At 42.1% G+C, this 25,439-nt stretch overlaps 1 protein-coding gene across 9 annotated transcripts in view; it reads right to left on the bottom strand.

Moving 5' to 3' along the window:
• The window catches only part of brd9 (bromodomain containing 9), a 52,014-nt gene that overhangs the window by 18,542 nt on the left and 8,033 nt on the right, over nt 1-25,439 (bottom strand). For 3 of the 9 annotated variants that reach the window (XM_085989076.1, XM_085989079.1, XM_085989085.1), the window contains exons 3-16: nt 23,680-23,745; nt 22,634-22,769; nt 19,926-19,986; nt 18,640-18,784; nt 16,993-17,103; nt 15,726-15,904; nt 14,396-14,528; nt 13,338-13,413; nt 11,004-11,108; nt 10,165-10,297; nt 8,199-8,310; nt 5,270-5,326; nt 2,465-2,536; nt 395-503 (exon numbers count right to left, since the gene is read on the bottom strand). In XM_085989076.1, the coding sequence (XP_085845202.1) occupies nt 395-503; nt 2,465-2,536; nt 5,270-5,326; nt 8,199-8,310; nt 10,165-10,297; nt 11,004-11,108; nt 13,338-13,413; nt 14,396-14,528; nt 15,726-15,904; nt 16,993-17,103; nt 18,640-18,784; nt 19,926-19,986; nt 22,634-22,769; nt 23,680-23,745 (1,495 nt within the window). The remainder of the gene's footprint in view (nt 1-394; nt 504-2,464; nt 2,537-5,269; nt 5,327-8,198; nt 8,311-10,164; nt 10,298-11,003; nt 11,109-13,337; nt 13,414-14,395; nt 14,529-15,725; nt 15,905-16,992; nt 17,104-18,639; nt 18,785-19,925; nt 19,987-22,633; nt 22,770-23,679; nt 23,746-25,439) is intronic. The other 6 variants (XM_085989080.1, XM_085989081.1, XM_085989082.1 and 3 more) reach the window with 6 other exon arrangements.

The following is a 25,439-nucleotide window of genomic DNA, read 5'->3' as shown; positions in this document are numbered from 1 at the left end:
GAGAGGTTAAGATGACAAGAAGGAGCAATAATTTGCTTATAGCATTTCTCCCAGTCATCACAACACTCCAGACCCCAGGTACTCATAAGCAATGTCACAGGATACCAACTAGTATCTATATATAAAGGTAATAAAGTTAAAAGTACATCAAGGTAAATCGGAGAAAAGCAAAACAAGTCTGGTAATCCCAATTGAAGGTTTCTTTCTAAACATGGTCAGCTGTGGTTTTAGGAGATTATTACTCCCAAGGCAAATGTTTAAAACTGCATTCATTTAATGTAAAAGTAGGTACAGTAAGTTATTTGATTGTGTACAAGTTAGGATTCAGGTAAACCTGTCTATTTGAAATCATTTAAAAAAAAAAAAGTGTGTTCAAAGTACAACTCGTACTTACCTAGCGAGTTCAATAAAGAAATATCCAAGGAGACGTCAGAATAAGACTTCACAGGTATGAAATCCAGGCCAGTCCGGTTGTCGCCTGCACTGCCATTTGCCCCTCCAACCTATAGCAATCAATAAAGTACAAAGTTATAACCATAAAATGTAGGTTAGACTTATTGTCCTGTAATGTGTCTCAATGATCAGTTTCACAGGTTCTGGACAAATGAACATTTCACACTTCAATAATGGTTTCATGTAGAATACCATTAAAACTACTGTATAAACCCATTAACACAGGTAGATGTTTGTAAAGCAATTCACAATTCAGATAGGTGAAAATCTATCCAAAAGCAAGTGATGCACGAGACCAAAATTGCTTTTATTAATATATTTCTCACCAACACTAATCTATATACTTGTTGAAACATCCTGCCAGTTCTGTATTTCTGAGACCTTGTGGCCCACAATGCAAACTCACACCTTGATACGATGGGCCAGTACTCTCAACACCTCCTTGACCAATACTGTCTATTGGACCACAGCATAATACAAAAAGAAGCTTGAATTGAATACTGGAAAACTAAAATGGAAAGTCAGTTCTGATGAAGGGATACAGTTGAAATGTTGACCTTTCTCTGAGCAGCTAATCAATCAGCCTTGAATTATATTTTTCTTGAAAATGACCTTTTACTGTCTCAGCGATAATAAATATATGACCCACACTTAAGTTTGCGTATCAAAAAACACACCATATTAATACTGAAAGATAAAAGCCCGACAGATACAATGTGGGTAATATTTTTTGCCTTCCACCTTGCAAAACTTATTTAAAGGTGCAAGTAACTTGGTTCTTCCTTCTCTCCCCAAATCCTTCTATTCTGTCCTTTACATTACAAGTATTTATATTTTTGCTCCACCTCCCATGATGGAGTTGTAGTATTTGCTGAAGATACAAGTACTTTATTTTTTCCCTCCTTCCCCTCTCTAAATCCTCCTTTTCCTCAGGTTATTTACATAAATTATAAAGCTATCGCCCCGCCCCTCTTTAATTCTCATAGGGATTTGTAGCTGTTTCTGAAACAGTCATTAATGTAGTGCTGTACCAGGGAGGTTTTTTTCCCCCACTGCTCAGTCTCCTATGACCAGCAGCTAAACAGATGGCCATTTGCTATGGTCTGGGGACTGACCAACACTGGCCACAGTGTCTGATGCTATCAGCTGTAATGTTTGAGGCCAGCATCAAAGCACCTAAAACATTCCTCCTCTCTGATTCTTGGGTTGGAACCAGTCTCTCAGCAAAACAAAAACCACTTCACCGCAAATGCGATTAGTTCCGAATTATTCATTAGCTTAACCTACATTAAAAACTCAGGGGGCACAAAAAAGGGAACATTTAAATTATTTTCTCCAGGTTGTCAGGTTATACTCTGGATACCATAGTTCTACAGCAGCAAGGTGAAACCTGCAACCCCCACGATGCATCACTCATAGAATTCATCAACAGAAACAATTAACTTCTTGGTTCCTTTCCACCTATGGGATGTTGTGCTGTATTCTGGGTATTCTAGATCTGTAGCCGCAGGATGAAACTTAACTTCCACGATGCACCTCCATGAATTTCTCCCCAGTAGTATCCACCGACCTATGTGAAACTTTCCAACTCAAGCCCCAGACTCTCGCCGCCTTCTCAAAGCACAACTCTTCAACCAAGCTTCCAGTCACTACTCCTAAGCCTCCCGAAAAGACTAATCGCCTGCTGCTTGGAACATTAAAGGCACCAGATAAATGCAAGTTGTTGCTCAACAGAACTGACCATTTGGGCTGTATTAGATTATAATATGACCCTGTCTTCTGTTCATTATCACAGTGCTGTTTGTGAGAGCTTGCCATGTGTAAATTGGCTGTTGCGTTTCCTACATTACAACGGTGACTACACTTCAAGAAGTACTTAACTGGCTGTGAAGTGGGTTGGGACGTCCTGAAATTGTGAAAGGCACTATATAAATACAAGTCTTTCTTTCTATCTAAACCGTTATTTGCACAGTACTTTCAACATAACCTATGAACACTCAGGCCCTCTCACCATTATTGGTTTAGATGTTTCTGGACAGGCAGACTGCAATTTGGGTTCCTCTTTTATAAAAATTGCTGGAGCCTACAACAAAACAAAAAGTTAGTTAAGACAATGGCAGTACAGGGAAAAGGAAAAGATCAGAGAGGGGTAGAAAAGATAAATGCATGTGTGCCTAAATCAGAAAATATAGCAATAAACAATTGAAAAGTTAACAGTGAACTCCTGAAAATTGAAATTTACGAGGGAAGTCTAAAATTTGTTCGTAGACAAAGAGTGAGAACTACAAGGGTTCTGGTCAGCACTTGCCCAGTTAACTGCTTTTACAAATCCCGCTGCCATTTCAAATCAGATTGCAACAGCTAATGACCAAGAGTTTGTGATTCAAAAGTATGTATCAAAATTTCGGTCTGCTCCAGATATTCTCAAGTTCTGTCCTATAAGCTAGCCCCCGTCCCTTGCAAGCAATAGCTCACATTTATTGCCCAACATCTACTCATAGGATAGCGTGACCCAGAGTTGTATGAACTGGATACTGTAATCTCGCACTTGCCCTCACACACATTTCTTCTATCTTCTGGAAGGAGGACTGATGAACATTTTAGTGAGATGAGGTCGACTATAAATCATACGATGTGCAGAGCAGGCTCGAGGGGCCAAATGGCCTACTCCTGCTCCTATTTCTTATGTAAACATACGAATGCAGAAAAACGACAAACAGCAAAATACAACCTGGCCCATCCAACCTGCCCCATAGTGTCTTGGTGTAACTGAACATCATGATGATCCCCAATGCCCTCCATCGGCTAGTAACCACATAACCTCCTGGGAGAGGCAAAAACAAACAGAAAAATACCCTAGGGCAATTCAGGGGGGAAAAGAATGTGTGAAATGCCTCTCTGAACCACTAAAGGTGATCAAAACAAATTCCAGGAGACCAGTGACCATGAAACACATCACCCAATACCCTGCCTACCTTTTCTACATTGTGCTATCTGCCACAGTAACGTTTACAACAAGTTTTAATCTATTTTGCAATGATTAATTCAATAGTTCATATACTTCTCGTAATATAGAAAATAAAGCAAGTCATACTATCCCTATCAACAGGCCAGAAGCACTTCTCTGAAAATAACTGGCGCTATACTTAAGCAGGGCACTCTCTGTGTTTGATATCCTTACCAGGTTGATACAGTTTGCCTGGGCTCTTTTAATTGGAGAGGAAGCCAACGGCTTGACCTCTAATGCGCCAACCGCGCACCGCGCCCCCCCGCCGCCAAACCGGGATTGGCCTGCTGGGACTGACTCCGGATATCCAAACTCCACTGAGCTCACATGAATGAAGCCATTCCAACACCCAATTTCCTCTCTGGACTGTGTTAATGAACCATGCCTCAATCGGACATACTGTACATAACCTTTTTAACAGACTATCCATCTCCTTTTGGGAAAGCTCATGAACATTCCCCAGTCACCCTCTGTTCCAGTGGTTACAGCCTCTTAAGTTAGAAAAAATGTATGCTGGACTTTTGGGAATTAAGTCATAGAAATTCTGAACCTGAATTTACATCAAAAACATATGATACCATAAACCAAAAAATTCTTTGGAGGCCAAATTGTCATGCTTTAGGATTTTTGACCAGTGAACTTAAAGCCTCTGAATAGAACTTTTCCCCACAATCACCCCAAGAATAAGTATTTTAATATAGAAATATTAGAACAATGATATATGATTCTGGATCTGCTCCTGCCAGTGCCTGCAAGAATTCTATATCAGCCAATGGTAACATGTCCAAAAGGGATATTGATAAGTCACATATCAAGAGTGGGACTCGTCAGCTGATAAAGTGTTAAAGACAACTTCTAGAATAATGCTTTATCCTTCAGTTTCCTTATAGAAATCATGGTGGCCCTAAAAATTATTTTTTGTAGGCTAACACAAATATGGAATGAAAAAAGGTTCTTAAGTTCTGAAAGACAGTGTCAGCTACCCAAGGAAAACTCTTGCTCCCATTGCAGAAAACGTGTTTCATTAGAACTCAGCAATGGAAAAAACATCCTAGTAAATAATAACACAGAAATTTGGTAAGACTGACCTTGTGAGTGAACTTCCTGGGATCCTCAACAACATTTACTTTAAACTCATTCCTGGGACATGTGTGATGCTCCATTTATTGTCCGTCTCTAGTTGCCCAACAATGAGTAGCTTCAAAAGGCATCAAGAGTCAACCATGTGGGAGTGGGGTCAACTGTAGGTTGCTAATCCAACACAACTCCAGTCTACTGTACCCTTCGACTTAATCTCCAACATCAAACAAGTAGTCTTTATTGCACCAATGTAGTAGCTCCCAAACTGGGTATCCCTGTAGCCTGATTAAGACTGACTCTGCACCAAATTAGAGGCAATTTTGCATGTCTTTTGGGAACTAGATAGAGGATGACCCAAATCAATCCACTTAAAGGATTTAGAGGCAGAGGGAAGAAAACTTTATGGTATTAGATGGGTTTCATTCAAACCCAGGTCTAAGTTGAGAGGACAATACTCTTAACAACCACACTGCTCACCATCCTATTTGGCTTGAATGTTCTGGTACTTAAGCTGCAGACATGCTCAGCCAGTAGTACAAGCATAAGGAACTAGTAAGTGGGATGATCAAGCACAAAGCAGCACTTTGAACTCAGGACCTGCATGATTTCACTTTTCCATGTAGCTTGGAGCTTTGCCTTGACTGTGCATTGTAACTTACATCTCAGTTACCATTTGCAGCAAATTTTAGTTTCCAATAAAACAGAACAAAGTTAGTTCTGTAGCCTCACCTGCACTTCAAGACTCATATTGATATCTTTACTTGCCTTTTGTTCAATATTTCTTTTCTGAAAGAAAAGGTACAAATGTTGTAAAACAATTACTGTACATAGAATTTACAGCACAGAAACAGGCCATTCAGCCCAACTGGTCTATGTCAGTGTTGAGGAGGAGCCTCCTCCCACCCCACTCCATCTAACCCTATCAGCATAGCCTTCTATCGTGTCTATTTGCAACACCAAATTTCTGATTGGCCCCCTTCAGACACACCCAACAGTTTGTCTGGAATGTGTAATTTGATCCTGCCTGCTGGAGAGTAATCAGGATCTTTGTAATGTGTAATTTGATCCATTCATTGTGACAGCCAGGCTCGAGAGTTCACAGTGCTAACACTACTGCTTTCAGAGAATAGACAGGGCTCACTCTCCCAGGTTAGGAGCATTCACACTGCTGAGTTCAGATAGGAAGAGGTGAGGACATGGAGGGATTTCAACATGAGGATGAGAATTTTACAATCAAGGTGTTGGTGGATAAATGTTCTCCCTCATTTTTTTTTTTTTTTTTTTTTTTTTGAGAGCACAGTCCCATTAACAGGCTGCGAGGCCCATTCAAAATTTTGCGCATGTTCAAAATTTCCCCTTCAAAAGCCGGTAAGCGGCCTGCATGGGACCTCCAGACAGCATGGTCGTGTAGCTTAGCAGGAACAAAAGGAGAGCGAGAACGTGGTGCAGGTGTAAAGGGTGTAGGGTGGAACATGATTCAGGCCTAACAGAGGGCGGGAAAACATGATCTATTTTTGCACCTGGATCACATTCTCCACCCCCCCCCCACACAAAAAAAGCTCCTGACCTTCCCCCCCCCCCGCCGCCCTCGATCCTCTCTTCCCCCCTCCAACCCTCGGCCCGGTCCCCTCCCTTCCCCTCCCTCCAACCCTCGGCCCGGTCCCCTCGCCCCCCTCCAACCCTCGGCCCGGTCCCCTCCCTTCCCCTCCCTCCAACCCTCGGCCCGGTCCCCTCGCCTCCCTCCAACCCTCGGTCCCCTCGCCTCCCTCCAACCCTCGGTCCCCTCGCCTCCCTCCAACCCTCGGTCCCCTCGCCTCCCTCCAACCCTCGGTCCCCTCGCCTCCCTCCAACCCTCGGTCCCCTCGCCTCCCTCCAACCCTCGGTCCCCTCGCCTCCCTCCAACCCTCGGTCCCCTCGCCTCCCTCCAACCCTCGGTCCCCTCGCCTCCCTCCAACCCTCGGTCCCCTCGCCTCCCTCCAACCCTCGGTCCCCTCGCCTCCCTCCAACCCTCGGTCCCCTCGCCTCCCTCCAACCCTCGGTCCCCTCGCCTCCCTCCAACCCTCGGTCCCCTCGCCTCCCTCCAACCCTCGGTCCCCTCGCCTCCCTCCAACCCTCGGTCCCCTCTCCTCCCTCCAACCCTCGGTCCCCTCTCCTCCCTCCAACCCTCGGTCCCCTCGCCTCCCTCCAACCCTCGGTCCCCTCTCCTCCCTCCAACCCTCGGTCCCCTCTCCTCCCTCCAACCCTCGGTCCCCTCTCCTCCCTCCAACCCTCGGTCCCCTCTCCTCCCTCCAACCCTCGGTCCCCTCTCCTCCCTCCAACCCTCGGTCCCCTCTCCTCCCTCCAACCCTCGGTCCCCTCTCCTCCCTCCAACCCTCGGTCCCCTCTCCTCCCTCCAACCCTCGGTCCCCTCTCCTCCCTCCAACCCTCGGTCCCCTCTCCTCCCTCCAACCCTCGGTCCCCTCTCCTCCCTCCAACCCTCGGTCCCCTCTCCTCCCTCCAACCCTCGGTCCCCTCTCCTCCCATCCCTGCGGTCTTGGTGGGGGGGTGGGGGAAATAGAGAGAACGTGGTGCAGGTGTAAAGGGGGTAGGGTGGAAGTATACGTGATCCAGGCCTAACAGCGGGGGGGGGGGGGGGGGACACGTGATCTATCTTTGCACCTGGATCACATTCCTCCTCTCAATCGCCCTCCCCCACCATCTCCTTTAGACCCAGATCACGTTCTCCCCTCAGCCCCAAGCTCCTGACCTTCTCCCCGCTTCAATCCCCTCTACTCCCCCTTCGCCCATGCTCCCCTCTCCTACCTCGATTTGCTCTCCTCCCTCCCATCCGCAGAGGGACCAGAACACCGTGGAAAGAATCAGTGTTCTCCTGTATGTACTTATCTAGAGTCCCCTTAAATGCATCTATGCTATTTGCCTCAACTACTCCATGTGGTAGCAATTTCCACATTCTAACCACTCTCTGGGTAAAGAAGTTTCAGATTTATTAGTGACAATCTTATATTTCTGACCTTTTCAAACCAACATAGCAGTACAATATCCCTACCCCAACCTCTTAATAGATTATACAGTTTTTTTTAAAAATACATTGAAACGGTTCTGATGTAGGGACAATTTTCATGTTCGTTATTTCTGTTTTTAAAAAAAAGTATGATTATTGAGGGCAACTGGCAAATAATTCAGTTTCACTCGGAATCCCCTGGACTTCACTGAAGTAGGCACTGGATTACCATCAAGTTAAAACAGACTCTGCGATACTCAATCACAGGTGCGATTGTAGATTTAGCTTGAACTTGAATGGTCAAGTTGGTTTATGGAATTTGAAACTACCCTGGGGCTGTGTTAGAACTGTAGGTATTCTAATATCTTACTAAATCAACAGATTACACTGTTGTACATCTTCCTTCAACGTCCCTTACTCCCAGGAGTTGAAGGTCAACAACCTGAAATGTTAACTCTGTTTCTCTCTCCACAGATGCTGCCTGACTTGCTGAGTATTTCTAGCATTTTTTGTTTTTATTCTGAAGTATTGATTGACTAACTAGTTTCTCCCCCTCCTCACCCCATCCTCCCCTGAAAGCAGAGGCTCACATTGGGATAATCTGCAGTAACCGAAGTGTCATCAATGTTCATTACAGCCAGGCAAAAATGCTCTTACCTGTGATAAATGATAGACAGCTTTGGCATGTTCCCCTGCCGTCATTTGATTCAACAAGTCATCCACCATTTTCTTTGTGGAGCTCCCACAGTCTTTAACAAACTCTTGTAAACTGCAGAGAAAATATACATTTAAAAAAATACACCACGCAAAGGCTTTGCATTTTCAAAATATTTCTTGCAAAGTTTCATGCAACCGCTTGAAAGAAAAAACGTTACAATTTAATTACACAACAAAAAGATTTTTGGTCTAAAAGTGATGGCGAACTGATGTCGCAAACAAGTACTTAAAAAAAAAAAAAAAAAAAAAAATTTCCATATAATTTTTTTGCGGCAAGGGAAAACATAGAAGATAGGAGCAGGACTAGGCCATTCGGCCCCTCGAGCCCGCTCCGCCATTCAATGAGATCATGGCTGATCATCCAAACTCAGTACCCTGTCCCTGCCTTCTCCCCATATCCCTTTAGCCTTAAGAAATATATCTAACTCCTTCTTGAATATATTTAATGAATTGGCCTCAACTGCCTTCTGTGGTAGAGAATTCCACAGGTTCACCACTCTCTGGGTAAAGAAATTCCTCCTCATCTCTGCCCTAAATGGCTTACCCCTTATTCTTAGACTGTGACCCCTGGTTCTGGACTACCCGACCATCGGGAACATCCTTCCTGCATCTAGTCTGTCTAGTCCTGTTAGAATTTTATAAGTTTCAATGAGATCCCCTCTCATTCTTCTAAACTCCAGCGAGTATAAGCCCAATCGACCCAATCTCTCCTCATACGTCATTCCTGCCATCCCAGGTATCAGTCTGGTGAATCTTCGCTGCACTCTCTCCATGGCAAAAACATCCTTCCTCAGATAAGGCGACCAAAACTGCACACAATACTCAAGGTGTGGTCTCACCAAGGCCCTGTACAACTGCAGAAAGACATCCATGTTCCTGTACTCGAACCCTCTCAAATTAGTAATTACTAGCACATTTATATCCAACATTTCTAACAGTTAAAAGTTGAGTTCCTTTTCTAGAATGGTATGCTGCCATCTGGTGGACATTTCCTACATCTCTATTTTGCACTGTCAGGTGATTTAGTGCTATCAGAGTGGTTAGAATGTGGAACTTGCTACCACATGGAGTAGTTGAGGCAAATAGCAAAGATGTATTTAAGGGGAATTAAGATGAGTACATGCGAGCAGATAATCCTTTACTAATATTCCTGAGCAATAAAAATGTTAGCTTTATTTAATCCTCTTTCCATTAGCATTCAAAAGTCCTTCGAAAGAAATGTATTTGCCTCTGCAGGAAAAAGAAGTGCGATTTTTAAAAAGCTTTCAACGCTGCGCAGGGAAAGTTGACGTTGCTATAGTCAAGTCATTTAGCAGCCATTTCTTTTCATGGTAACTTCTTACTGCACATGAAATTACCATGATATTTGGAGTCATAAAAGATGCCACTGAGCATCAAGATGGTTCTGCATTGCTGCAAGGGTATGTAGAATACAATACAGACATGGCATGATTGACAGCACTGTACCAGTATACACTTGCAGGCAAATTCAAACTATTTTTTTGGGAAAATCAAAACCAGTTGGATGCAAGTACAGGAAACTTTTGATTAACCGGCCCCTAAATAACCAGAAATGTCAGTTAACTGGCAAAATTCAGGAGTCGGTTTCAGCTAACTTTTATTACTTGCACAGCAACAAATTGAGGAAGGCAAGGGTTTGGCTGCAGCTGTTGCTAAGCTACAGAGACGCTTGCAACTTGTGGGCGTTCTAACAGGGTTTGTTGCTTCATAGGGAGCTCTAAGGTCCGTATCTTTCACTATAGCGTTCAGTTATCCGGAATTGTTGCTGAACCGGCACCACGTCGGTCCTGTCCGTGCCGGATACCAGAAAGTTTCCTGTATTGTTCTCCCTTCAATACTAAAATCCAAGGCTTTCTCTGGAGTACAAATTAATAAAGGGGGTTACCTTATGGCACACTGCACCCCAGTCTCTTCTCCATATGTAGAATACAGCAGCTCCGTCTCCTCTTGGGTAAGGTTAGGGAAGATGGTGTTGTTTTGGATGGACTGTGCTGTATACACACAGTTCAGATAAGTAACTGCAATGGGTAAAGAAAGGCTTCTAAATGCTTTTACATCCAACGCATGTTTCATTTTAAACAAGAGAAGAATGGGTATTGGGTCTGACAGATTCAAGCACGTCGTCGAGTCAGATTCAATTTACGTAATAATCTGATTAGGTTTCATAGAAGTTCAAGAATTAATCCAAGCACGTTTCCAATCAAACTTCTTAAAACATGTTATGTAATAAGAGATATTCCCCCCCCCCAAAAAAAAAATTTGTAGTTTTTTCCTCCCCATTCTCAATTTTCTCAAGATGTTGATTTAATGTTTAATGGAAAGTCACAAGATAGGATAAGAAAGCAAAGAATATTAAAGAAGTTTAGCATCTGTGGCACATCATGAAAGACAAAAACAATTTGGCACATGAAAATGTAGTTATATGATGACAATATACTAACTGCACCAGCACAATACAGAAGGGTTACTGATGAGCAACGAAAGTGACACTAGGTGTAATACTTGCAGACTGACTGGATATAGACATTATTGTAAGGGATATGGATAACAGGAAGAATGTTGATCATACTGACCACTAAAACCGAACATTGGCATTGTATTTACTGAACTAGGGCTTGAATTGCAAAAAGTCTAATTAAACCACAAATTTCAATAAAGACTCAAGCAATATAGATTCCTACTCAAAAAACAAAGTTCGGCCTGGAGAAGTAGAGCAAGTCTTACCCGATAAAGCTTTGTTTCTCCTGTCATCTTTAAATCCCATAGTATTGATACCAGGTTGGAGTTTAGTTGTAAGGGAACTTAGATCGACTTGGTGAACCTCTTCCTCTGCAATGCCAACATAGAAGTCTAAATATATATTCAAACCAGATACAAGATTGCAAGTGACAAATCTGCACAGCTATTAGCGTTTCTCATGTCAACATATATTTACTGCAAACAAATGTATGTCCACATAAACTCCATGTTGATTTCCCCTAATGCAAGCTGACTGTGGTTGACCTGGAGTAGCATTTTTACTGTGATAGTTGTCAAACACGTTAGCACTTGACTCGGTTATGGTTAAAATAGCTTAGCAGGTAGGACTACCTGCTTATTTTTGTCATCTGATTTAATGAGTAGAAAGTTTTATTAAACTGTCGTCATCTGAAAACCTAAAAGAATCTTTTTCACTACATTTTGGTAGAACAGAAGAAATAGGAACAGCAGTCGGCCATACGGCCCATCGAGCCTGCTCCGCCATTCAACGGCGCTGTATGAATAGCTGACGTGTCCCTACGGGGAGTAAGCATTCCATTGTAATTATACTCGTACTGGTTACATATGGCAAATAAAATTGAATTGAATTGAATTGAATAAGATCAAGGCTGAACTTCTAAATCAACTCCACCTTCCTGCCCTATCCCCATATCCCTTGATTCCCTTAGTGCCCAAAAATCTATTGATCTCATTCTTGAATATACTCAACGACTGAGCATCCACAGCCCTCTGGGGTAAAGTATTCCAAAGATTCACAACCCTGAGTGAAGAAATTTCTCCTCATCTCAGTCCTAAATGGCTGCCCCTTTATCCTGAGACTATGAACCCTAATTCTAGACTCTCCAGCCAGGGGAAACAGCCTTTCTGCATCTACTCTGTCAAGCCCTTGAAGAATTTTATATGTTTCAATGAGATCACCTCTCATTCTTCTACACTCCAGAGAATATAGGTCCATTCTACTCAATCTCTCTTCAGAGGGCATCCTTCTCATCCCAGGAATCAATCTAATGAACCTTCTTTACACTCCCTCGAAGGCAAGTATATCCTTCCTTAAGTAAGGAGAGCAAAACTGTGCACAGTACTCCAGGTGTGGTCTCATCTAAAGCTTTATATAATTGCAGCAAGACTTCCTTACTCTTATACTCCAACCCCCTTGCAGTAAAGGCTAACATACCATTCGCCTTCCTAATTGCTTGCTGTATGCTAAATTTCTGTGATTCGTGTATAAGGACACCCAAATCCCTCTGAATACCAACATTTACTAGTCTCGCACCATTTAAAAGATATTTTGCTTTTCCGTTCTTCTGACCAAAGCGGATAATTTCACACTTCCCCACATTATACTCCATCTCCCATGTTCTTGCCCAATCACTTAACAGGTCTATATCCCTTTGCAGCCTCATCACGTCCTCCTCACAGCTTACTTTCCCACCTAGCTTTGTAGCGTCAGCAAACTTGGATATATTACACTCGGTCCCCTCATCTAAGTTATTGATATAGATAGATTGTAAATAGCTGAGGCCCAAGCACTGATCTTTGCGCTCTCCACTAGTTACACCCTGCCATTGTGAAAATGCCCCATTTATTCCTACTCATTGTTTTCTGTCTGTTAACCAATCCTCAATCCATACTAATGTATTACCCCCAATTCCATGAGAGGTCCATATGATGACCAATACTTCACTATGCTTAGTTGTACAATCAAATCAGGTAACGGACAGATGAAATTATTCTATTATTCTCATAGATGAATAGTTTCATGAAGATAGAGTGATGAAATTGTTCGGCGTTAGTAACACCAAACGTGCTCAGTGAATCAGCAGCCAGTTTTACACTGCACCCGACTGAAGCTGGGGGAAAAAAAAGGCTGCATATAATGGCACAAGTCCTGGCCAGAATGGACATGATTGGGTAATTCTCCCGTCAATCATGCTTGGAGACCGCACTGCTGCAAGTGAATGGGATTGATTTTATGCACATAATTTGTATTATGTAACTATCCTCCGCTCACTGCATTCTGCTGGAAAAATAATTCAGCTGTACTCGTGAGACTCTGCTGTAGTTTCGGTCATGAGTTCAGAGACTCTGTTTGCTGTAGTTTATGAGTAAATGAAAACCACAAATCCCACCCCAGCTCAAACCCATTGATTGACATGGTGATGTGAATAGTCACTTTGAAAAGAAAATGGCGCATTGTGAAAGAGGCTGTCGATTCGGTATCTCCTATCTCGTGCTACTGCGCAGACCAATTTCACCCCCCGGAATATTTTTAAATAATCAGGATTAAAGTCAATTTGCCTTCCGTTTCTGGATCAGACTGGTTTACAACAGCAAAGAGCAGAGGACCTTCACCCTCCTTTTTGAGGTAGCCAATCTGCAACAAAATACAATTAAATTGTGCGTTAGATCAAATTTACAGTTTCTAATTACAGTCAGAATAAAAATAACATTTTAAAATCAAACTAAAACTACCCATCCATTATGGAATCAAAGTTTTTTCTTAAATTATTAAAAAAAAGGCTTTTGCCTCAGTAAGTAACAACACTCTGCATGTTGGTAGCCTGAAAGGATTAGCCAACAGTAGCAGCTCCTTGGAATTTGGGCATCCAAGTCCTTCAATATAGTTATATACTCCATACAAAATGGATTACTGTTTTATACATAGTTCAAGCAACAGTTTCAATCTACAGCCTTCACTATTCAAAACCATGTTTGAAGACACTGCAATGATACGTATGTAGATTACTCAACAGTATCACACGTATTTCAATGTTAAGTTTCTTTGGTAATTCACACCTACAACATGAGCAGCTAATAATTGTGTTCTATCCACTGATGATAACCTAAAATTAATATCATACACCATATAAGGGTTGCATAAGGTAAACTGGGATACACATCTCCACTGGTCAGTGTGTCGGTAACTAGAGGGCATGAATTTAAGTTCAGCAAAAGAACAAAGGGATAGACGAGAATTGTTTTTATGCAGAAGTTTGTCGAGACATGGAACGCCTAATAATGGCAGAGGCAGAATCCATAGCAGTTTTTACAAGAGAAGTGAATAAATAGTTGGGGGGAAAAAAAGAGAGAAATTTAACGGTTACGGGGAAAGGGCAGGGGAGTGAGACTAAGGATAGCTGTTTTGAGAGTCTGCACAGAAGCTATGGGGCAAATGGCTTCTTTCTGCACCGTATAATTCAATGATTTTATGAATACAAACCGCTCCAGTCAAAGGACATACACATCCAACCTGCAGAACAGGAAACGCTGACTCAACTGCTATACATTTCGTTTTTATTTCACAGCTGAGCTAATATTACATACACACACATTATCCAACTGCCTCACTGATATACCTTGCTATTAGCAGCATTTCTGCTAATTCTATCTCGAGCTTCATCCGCCGCATGTTCCACCAAGGCTAGGACATGTTCCTCAGCTGTACTGTCTGTCGAACTGCATGCGTTCCCTTCTGGCTCATATAAGTAACTGAAAGAGGAAAAATGATCTGTGTAAAGCTGGATGACAGGAACTGAGCAATGTAGTAAATTAATTACACCCATGATATGCAACTATAAGTACATTGTTCGCATACCCACTACCTAGTCTCTAATGGCAGAACTGAGGTAGTACAATTTTGTTAGGATAAGGGGTAAGCCATTTAGGACTGAGAGGAGGAGGAATTTCTTCACCCAGAGAGTGGTGAACCTGTGGAATTCTCTACCACAGAAGGCAGTTGAGGCCAACTTATTAAATATATTCAAGAAGGAGTTAGATATATTTCTTAAGGCTAAAGGGATCAAGGGATGATCTCATTAAATGGCAGAACAGGCTCAAGGGGCCGAATGGCCTACTCCTGCTCCTATCTTCTATGTTTCTATGTTATCGGCTCTCAAAATGTGGACAGAAGCCAACTCTGAATGACTCAGCAAGTTTATCCAGTACACAACTGAGTCACACAGACCAGGAAGGCCAAGTAGAGTCCCCAGTCTATGACAAGTTAACTTATCCCAGTCAGGACAGTGAAGGGGCGATTAAATTGGCTTAAGTGTTCGCGGGTCACGGAAGGAAAATGAATCAACCAGGATTCCAGTTCTTATAATCATCCAGTGTGATAACAGGATCAAAAAAAAAAACAATGATACTCACTGTCAATGTCACACAAGAATAAAGGCCACTTGGACAAAGGTGACCACCAGCACCATGCAACTATATCCTAGCTAGGAGTCAATGTTTCTGGAGAGATGGAGTAGGAAAAATATAGACACTACTGGACCAGGCCACTGAAAGCCACACCAGGAAGAGACATTTCAAGACCACAAACCACACGTAACCTTGAATCATTAGTTTGTTGGATATGCAAGGCATCCTTATGCACTGAACAGTCAGATTCTATAACAAAATGCCCTCCAATACTACCAGGCTGCTCTGAAACAAGGCTACTGCAGTAGGATAACATTATGGCAGATATCTAAAGTCACTACTGGCAATTTAACTACTCCGAACAGAACTCGATTCACCTCAGTGGCTCCCAAAGTAGCAAACGTTGTCATTCATCCAGCATATTTCTAACGGAGGTCTCTTAAAGGATCCCTGTCTTGCTTCTAAAATGCACCACCCCATTTACAAACTTTCAAGCGGTGCTTTGGAAAAGGAGCAGGGATTTCAAATTGAAATTCAATTTACCTTATGACCTCTTTACTTTGTTTCTTGGATTTCTTGGTTGTTGTTTCGACAGGTACAACAGTAACTTCTGCAACAGTTTCCTCTTGTGCTATATCTTCATCACCTAACAGTGCTGCCTGCTGAGAAAAATCGATCTCCTGCATGAATGTCATGCTGCGCTTCAAAGCTAACAGACGCTCCTGTAAGCAGAGAACACAGAAGGGCACGCTTTTTACTTCTCCCCAAGTCCTGGGGTGAACTGCATGCACATGCACAGCATTTAGTGGTAGCTGGTCATTGATGTGTACTGTGTTTAATGACTGACACTCTTGTGAATGAGAGTGATTACAGATGAGCGTTGTTATGGCTCAATGGAGAAGAACACCAGTTGTGACATATGGTGTATGGATCACAGAATATGGCATGTCTTGGCAAAGACTCTACAGCCATCAACACCATAATGCAAAGTCACAAAGAGGTAATGGAGGAAACAAAACACATTCAGGGTAATGCTGAACACATTTTAGATAACATTAAAATGCATTCCAACTCTCCCCCAAAAAAAATCACAAACACAAAAACACTTTTAGGCATTGCATACTGTACAAACACAATAAAAGCACTAAATGTTAACTTACTTCAATTATGCATCACGATAAAATGCATTTCAAGTATATTTTGATTACATTCCGTCTTTTACTTTAGGTATTCCTAGCAATACAAACTATGGTGGAATAATTGAATGACGTACACATTGGATTCCTCATGCTAGTGATGGTTCAACACAAATGATCAGTCTTGTTTGACCTAGTATAAGTATAGTATGCAGCACAGTCAATGTTCCCTCTAATTTTGTTTTGGCCCGCACGGGCCCTGTAACGGGCTGCGTGGGCCATTCAAAATTCCGCGCACGCGCTGTTTTTCTGTTTAAAAGCCGGCTGTGCGGGACCTGCAGAGCGCTGCGTGGCCGCACAGCTTAGAAGGGAACATTGAGCATAGCAACAGCTGAAGGGACCAATTTCTACGTGAAGACCTATTCCAAGATTGCTACAATACCAGAACAGACGCAGTTTATGATTGCCCTCCCTCTCCATATAGCATGCTTCTCAGCACTAGTTACAAGCTGTATTTCCCAATTGATGACTGAATCATATCGGTGATAGACCCATATCAGCAAGCAGCAGAATGAAACTCTGGATTTGCAAGTATTTGAGTAAGATACTGTGCTGACCCATCACTAGTCACACCACACATCAGACACCCAAGTCAAAAAACTAAATCATCTTACTTTACTCATCATCTTAAATCCTGTGTGAAGCAACTTCTTTGCTGCCTTGTAGTACACCGTTTCAGGTCGGTTGTAAGTCATTGCATTATCGCACATTAGCTTGAAATCACCCTGGGGGGGGAAACAACATAACCAAAATTACTTAAAATATTACTATTTCCATGTTAAATTTTCTGCAGCAGGTACAAAGTACTGGCAAGGTTTTTAAAAAGGGAATGCACGAACTGAGTTGGCCTTGCGTATTGATTAGAATCCAATACAAAAGTCACCATATTTGCCATGCCAGGCTTTTTGTTGTTGTTATTCAGTTACCTTTCTCCCCTTCTCCCATCACATCACTGACCCTAAATAGCCAAATTCAATATAAAAGATTTTTAATGTTAAAGCAGTCCAGAGTCGATTTTAACATCTTCAGGAATGATGAATAAACTTTAGTAACTTTTTGTCACCATATTTTCAAATTACATTCAAACTTTCCCAAAAAGCTTGGCTACAAACTCCCTTAACACAGTTTCACACCTTACGGATAATGGGTAAGGTAGCCATTTAGGAACACAGGAGTAGGCCATTCAGCCCCTCGAGCCTGTTCTGCCATTCAATCAGATCATGGCTGATCTGTATCTTAACTCCATCTAGCCACCTTGGTTCCATAACCCTTAATACCCTTGCCTAAGAAAAACCTATCAATCTCAGTTTTGACATTTTCAATTGACCACATTTTGAGGGCAAAGTGTTCCAGAGTTCCACTACCTTTTGTCTAAAGAAGTGCTTCCTGACATCACCCCTGAACTGCCTAGCTCTAATTTTAGGGTTAAGCCCCCTTGGTCTGGATTCCCCAGATAAAATAGATTTTCGCTATCTACCCCATCAAATCCTTTAATCATCTTAAACACCTCAATTAGATGACCCCTTAATCTTCTATACTCAAGGGAATACAAGCCTATGCTATGCAACCTGTCCTCATAATTTAACCCTTTTAGCCCCGGTTTGACATGTGCAATAATAAACCCGTGAAAGACTGGAACTCATCAATTTCTACAGCAATCCACAAATTCTGTAGCCATAGAATTATGAAACTCCAAACATCACGCTTGCAGACAAGTCTTATTGCATTAATGAATGTTATTTGATCCTCATAATTAAACATGCTGGACCGTCTGGGCTGCCAAAAGACACGAGCAACAATCATCTGCCAGCAAAATGCTATTCTCTGCACATCTTCCACCTGTAATTATAGATTACATTATACAGAAAAATATAACTTGTAGGAAGAGCCGTATAGGCAAGTAGTTTTCAGCCATGGATATTTACCTTCTCCTGTAAGTGAAAGCTTTTTAAAAAGAACTTGCAATGATTGAGTTTTTTTAGTCAGTTATAATGCTAACTCCTCAACGCTACACAAGAATATCTGGCAGATTTGATTCCCCTCCACCCTGGGTGAAATAAACCGAATGGAGTCAGTCTAGCACAGTAGAAGGGGCAATCATTAAGACCTCTTCAAAGCCCAAACCAGCTCAATTAAAAAAATAATTCCAAAATGTTTTGAAACTAAATGGTCATTAATGACAGAACTTTAAAAAAAAACACCCGTTGCTACTTTTTGAATATATGCAGATTACTCATGTCCAGCTCTTGTATTAACCTTACCTTGAATTCTGTAATGGAGTTGTATTCATTTGCCAGGATTTTATCCTTCATGGTGCTGAAATCCATCGGATGTTTTATTATCATAGAATAACCAGGTGCAATACTATCCGTAACAGGGAATGCAAAAAATCCGTGAGGATCTTTCCTAAAAAAAAACACACAGTATTTTATGACAACTATTTAAATGTAGGCAATAATTATTAGCAATTTCCAACAATCACTCCTCTTTTCTGCCTCCCTCATCTTCAAACACTTCCAGATACCACAATGTGCAGAGGGGAAGTTTTTAAAAAACATACTGTGCACGCCTTACTCGATGTAGTGGTGTGGTATTGAGCCATACAGCTCTTTGGTGTCAGTCGCATTAGCAGATCTCAGCTGGGCTGGTGGCATTGGTGTTACGATTAGCCTCAGTGGCCCAGGCTATGGTAGGCACTAAAAGTCGACCAGGGTTCCCTCCCTCCCTACCAGGGAAGATTTCCTCAGGCCGCTATGCGTTAGCAACATCTTAAACATGATGGGAGAATTTCTTTTACAATGCATTTAGGAGTTCACTCGATTGGATGAAGTCTTTCTGCTCGGTTTACAATGTCTCACCAGAGGAAGCCTCCCTTCTCACCAAATTGTTATCCAGAAAATCAGAATGACATGCATGCATACAGACATTGGGGATGAGGACAGAATTGAGTTTAATTGTGATTCTCTCCGTCATCCTGCAATGGAATAGCTTGTCACACTTACGGTCTAGGCTCACACATGTGTGATGTATATGGGGGTTCTTGTTATCTGTGGGTACTTTCCCAGTATAAATGCAAGTTCCTTCTCTTGCATCTATCAACAGCTCATAGCCCTCAGGAGGTGAGGGTGAAAATGGAGGAAGGGAGGGTGGGGAGGGACTGGCACAATAAAACTTTTTAAAATGCAAGATATTGCAGTATCTTGAAGCTCCAGCAAGCCGCACTGTAATATGCTGGGATGGAAATTTGTGTCTGCTGTCCTCCACACAGGACGCGCTCAATTTCAGATTGGAGGAAACCTGTCACTGTGGATAGGTGGCAAGCAAAGGCCAGACTCTGCCCACCAAGAAAGGCGGGTGAAGGAGGAAGTGGAAATTCTCTCACACTTTGTGGCAGACTGCACAGCAGCACTGGACACAGCTTAGATCGTCCATCTAGGGAGACAAATATAGTTGAAGGTGCTGTAAAAATGCAAGTTGCTTAATTATCGCTGCCTTTGTGTCATGATATTTTGATATTGCATGGGGTCAGTATGACTGTGGAACTTACCTCTGTAACTGGCGCAAAAAGTGCTCCAATAGCTGCTGCAGGGGTGTGTTCTCACTTTCCGCTTTTAATACAAACAAATGTTTTATTAGTGTCGAAAGATAATGGCACACTGATAATCTGTATTTGCTTACATAAAGCATTGCACTTTAAAAAGTAATGCATTGCGTGAAGTGCTTCGTGATCTTTTAATGTGTCGCTGTATGAATGCAAATATTATTTATTAGCATGGTAAACTACAAGCATAGGGCATTAGAGATTATTTGGTGGTCAAAAGATATTCTGGTCTACATATGTTGAAGCATTAAAAAGCTGAAGGCAGGAAAGTTATTGGGGTATTTGCCCAATTAAGCAACCTGGCATGTACGAGATTTAAAGTGACAGCTCAATAACAGATTGTTCTACAGTGCCAGGTCACCTTTCGTGCTAATGCAGCCGCACTCTTGCCATCTCCCGAGTCAGTGAGACCGCTCCCTGGTCAGAGCTGAAACAGTCAACTGAACCAGGGTGCAATCCCACAAAAGGCAGTTGAACTGTATGCCTAAGCTGTGTTGCTTACCACAAATAATTTCAAAGAAAAGTTATATAAATGCAGTTAAGAAAGATTTTGTTTTTTGGTAATTGCCAGGCAGGGAGTAAAGCAAAGCTGAATACAGACTATAATTTGTCCAGTTTATCTTGTGTGCTCGGGGGAAGGACCAGGCAGAGTAAAAGATTCAAAAAGGTTTCTCCTACATTACAACAGTGACTGTACTTCAAAAGTACTTCACTGACTATAAAGCACGTCGGGACATCCGGAGGTTGTTTTAGGTGCTATGTAAATGCAAATGTTTCTTTGTTAATGAGAAGGGACTTGGTGTTTGCATATTACCTCTCCTTCCCCAAGGCAGTGTGTCATGTTTGGATGGTTTTACTGCATGGGCTCCTAAACTCTCCAGTACTTCATTCAAGTGTCTGGTCTTTAAATGAGAACCTGGATAGCAACTGTTGACTAGCTATTTGACCACTGGTGTCATCAGAGTACAGCGTCACACTGAACATCCACAAACACCGATTTACAGTACGGGGGGGGGGGGGGGGGGGGGGGGTCACTGGAGAATAATCAGGAATAGGATCTCTAGTTGCTGCTCCCCCTACTTAGCACAGAATTCAGAGAATAATTGTAGCATTCTCACTGTGGACCCAGCAAGATGGCTTAGACCAGCGATAAAAACCTTGCACCTTTGTTATTTATATATGGCTCAATACCACACTATGTGGTGTATTTATGTGCAAAAGATTTTATTGAAATGCTATTCATATCCGCTTTTTTTTTTTTAAAAGCAGGTTTGGTATTCGTTTAGCAGTTTATCACCAGTGATACAAGCTTTATACCCTGAACTACAGTCATGATAATCTACTACACAAACTTATGAAAAAGTATAGAGCTAGAAATTCGACTCGGGCAGTGGCGCATAACGGGTGGTATTGGATTGGCTCCCTATTATAGGCAGTGCCCGATAGAAGCGCCAATGACGGCAATGGAACTGAATATCAGGCGCTGCGCATAACAGGAAGTCAATCCGATACCGCCCGTGATGAATTTCTAGGCCAATGTATAATATTTTTGAATCAGTATTAACCAAATGAGGTACTTCTTGGCCCATGACAGAATTCTGCTATTCTAGAGCAGTATTACAATCATCACTAAAAGCCCCAAATAAAAATGTTCCATATGCAATAGTACAGCCTAGATGAAAGTTTAAGTAAAACATTACAACTCTGCTCCAGTGTTAATTTTGTATACCCCACCACGTCCCATTGTGTGAACTTGCATGCCTAAGCTCCAAGGACACAACAGTGGCAGCAAAGGAAGAGGTAAAAATGGTCAAACTCAAAACTTACAACAGTTTGGAAACAGCAATTTAAAAAAAAAATCTTCAATGTATTATAAATAAAAGACATCTAGGAATGCATTATAATCAGTACCGTCAATCTGAGGTCATAATAGGTTCTGGGTTTCCCCTCGTATATCTGAAATTTTATTACACACGATAGTTGTGCTTCAAGTTATAACAAAACTTTTGAGCACAATTGATGACAGATTTCCGAAACTTGGCAATTAATACTTTGTCACCACATGTTTTGCTCAGAGGATAAGGTATTTCTAGGTCTTTTAAACCTGACTAAGATATTATGAGACGCCTATAAAAAGAGATTTAATAATAATTTTAACAAACTTTACAGACTACATATTTTACAATTTTTAAGTTAATTAATAAACTGTCTATTTTAAGTCAATAAATGATTTTTATAACATTACTAAATAAAAATGACAATATTTTCAAATACTCAATCATCTTAATTTTAACATCTTAATATAAATCCCATGTGGAATCACATTAAACTCTTAAAATTAATATGTTTAGCATTCCCAAATCTGAAATAAAGATAGAAAATGCTGTAATACACAGCAGATCTATCAGCATCTCTAAAGAGAAAAGATGGGTTAACGTTTCAGGTGTAGAAGATTACTCATAAAACAAAAGCAAAATCCTGCGGTTGCTGCAAGTCTGAAATTGGGGCTCTAAAATAGTTTTACTTTACTGATGCTAAAGGACCTGCTCAGTAGTTCCATCATTTGTGCCAACATGCTCCCTTGTAATACTCCGTCCACTTATGGCTGTACATTGTATTGCTAGTACACCCAGGAAAACCAAAAATACTTTTACCTTGTTCCTTTGTTCTACATGATCGGACTGGTCGATCTATCGGGGGCTCAACTTCAATCCTTTTTCCCGGGTCAAACTCGTCAGCATCGGCCTCACTGTCCAAGTGCTCTTTTTCACGCTTTCGTTTCTTCTCTTCCTGTTATAAAACAACCAATGTCAGTCGGTAGAATACACCATCACATCGGTTTCCACTAAGGGATGTCATCAAGGCAGACAACCAGTGAATGCGGTGAGCTCTAAATCTATGGCAAACAGAGTACGATTAGTTTTGTGCCACCACAGAAACAGTAGGGTGCAAAGGAAGTTGTTTCCATGTTTCTTAATTCTTAGTTACAAACATGCAATAGCGTAAAGGGCCACCTTTCAGTAAAACAATTTCAGAAAGCACATGCTAAAAAGTTCCGTTCAGTTTATTTTAGAAGACTGTGCAGCTATCAACTTTTCCCAACAAAGGATGGTGCGGTGTGTTTTCAATTTTATGCCCATTTTTTTCTTATACAAAATAAGTAGACAGGTCATCAAGGCAGCTGGTATGAGCATGGTATGGTACTCAACACTACTGGCACACAAATATGAATGTTTAGATCACTGCTAAAACACAGCAAGCAGAATTATAGCCTCCGTTTTCAATCTAATTATGCAGAAAAAAACCTATGCAGAGGTCAAAAGGTGTACTAAAGAAGCTGGGCCTTGTTCAGCATGACGCTAATAGATTACTGTGCAAGACACTGAACAACCAGTTAATCCAATTGTAACCTGTACACGGTTGGTTTAATACCAAATATTTAACACTTTTCTAATAGGGTAATGATTCTATTACCCAGGACAACTGATGTGACTCTCCTATTGTATTGAAATCCAGTCACCAGGAGGACTTTATAGAAACTTGAACAGCCTCGAATACCAGAAAATATTTGTACACTACAATGCACAACCATTGGTCTTAATTTCTTGACCAGTCCAAAGTGTCTGTGAAAACTCCCGGCCTTTGTGACGTGTTTAACCTTTCAGTTCCAGATATTCCTTGGAACTACCACAATACATACCTGGTCTTCAAGACACAATATCGGCAAACAAGAGTTGGCTGACGCCAACTGGTCTTGAACCTGTAACTAAGTGAAATTGAGGATTTGTTTAGTATTGAACAAGACCAGTCGTTCCTTCAGGAAAAGTATGCAGCCACACAACAGCCCGTGATTTCGGGAAAATCGCCATTTTTCCACACAAAGATGTGTTTCTATGGTCAAGTACGTTGCACACACTACTCTTTTTACACCATTTTCCTCAGCCATATGCTCCTGGGCCAGATCTGTATGCTGTACTCCTCACTGTCTCCATTACCTAGGTGATGGATGCAATCAGCAAGTGTGGAACGCAATGTACTAAAGTTAAAGTAATGGTCTATCCATTCATCACAATGCCAACCTCTGATCATGGACATTTGTACAAGATCGTAAAGCACTGCATCTCATAATCTGAGAAACCATTTCAATATTTGTTTCTTGTAGAAATCTCCGCCTGCAATTCTTCACAGATGTCACTGATACTTCTTCATCCCACCAGGAGACACAATAGGAAAAATCCAAGATGTGGCCTCCTTCCCAAACACTTTCCCTGCCCTCAAGTGGAGACCAGGTCACCCTCCAGGGTCAAGGCCAAAAATTCAAATTTAGAAATTCTGTAGCTATTAAGGTGCCACAAGAACAGCATGATAAGCTGAAGCTGAGTAAATTTCAGGGGCTTGTTTATCTGGAACTCTCAGGTGTATTCAATTCTTTCAAATGTAGACAGGTAGGAACACCTAATCCCCAAACCATTAGTCAGACAGAAAAGTCTACCAAGCACTAGCTACCACCCATACAAAAATAACTAATCAAGATTTCAAAGTTCCCCATCAGGAGCCAGCACCTGCAGCAAAATTAAACAAATATTTCCACCCCGCCAGTTCTCCTGGCAGCCATGTTTTCTGCTCCCTAGCCCAAGTACTACTGATCCCAGACCTCCAGTGCTGCCAAACTCCAGAAAACTGCTCCCCACCTAGCACGCTGGCACCCTAGCCCTCACCCAGAGTGCTCCTAAACCTCAACACCCCGCCGTGCTTCAAGCCCCCCACCCCCCAACCTGGATTACAGTTAAACCCCAGCTCCAACAGCTTCCACCCCTTCCAATCAAGTGATCCCAAAACCCATCCCCAATGAATGCTCTCAGGCACCAGACCCAACCTCCCATGAGGAATTTCCATACACTACCTGCACTCTACCACCAACCCCAAGCCTCACTATGAACTGCCCCCACCCTCCCAGGCTGAAACCCCAGCCTCCACTTTCACTCACATCTGTGAACACATGCGTGCGCACTCTCCAGTATTTCCCACACAGCCACTCCCTGCTTAATTCCAGGACAGATTCTAGACATGATGCTGCCTAGTGTCAGCTTGGCTCAGTGGGTAGCACTCTCACCTCGGAGTCAGAAGGTTGTGCATTCAAGTCCCACTCCAGGGACTAGAGTACAAAAATATAGGCTGACACTCCAGTGCAGTGCTGAGGGAGTGTTGCACTGTCAGAGGTGGCGTCTTTTGGATGAGACATTAAACTGAGGCCCCGTCTGCTCTCAGGTGGACGTAAAAGACCCCATGGCACTATTTTGAAGAAGAGCAGACGAGTTATCGCCGGTATCCTGGCCAATATTTATCCCTCAATCAACGTAACAAAAACAGATTATCTGGTCATTATCACATTGCTGTTTGTGGGAGCTTGCTGTGCACAAAATTGACAGCCGTGTTTCCTACATTACAACAGTGGCTACA

Source organism: Somniosus microcephalus, chromosome 5 (genome assembly GCF_052327205.1).
Source record: "Somniosus microcephalus isolate GS21.2 chromosome 5, FLI_Smic_1.0, whole genome shotgun sequence".
In the NCBI taxonomy this organism is placed as follows: Eukaryota; Metazoa; Chordata; class Chondrichthyes; order Squaliformes; family Somniosidae; genus Somniosus; species Somniosus microcephalus.
This window is presented reverse-complemented; position numbering and strand designations above follow the sequence as displayed.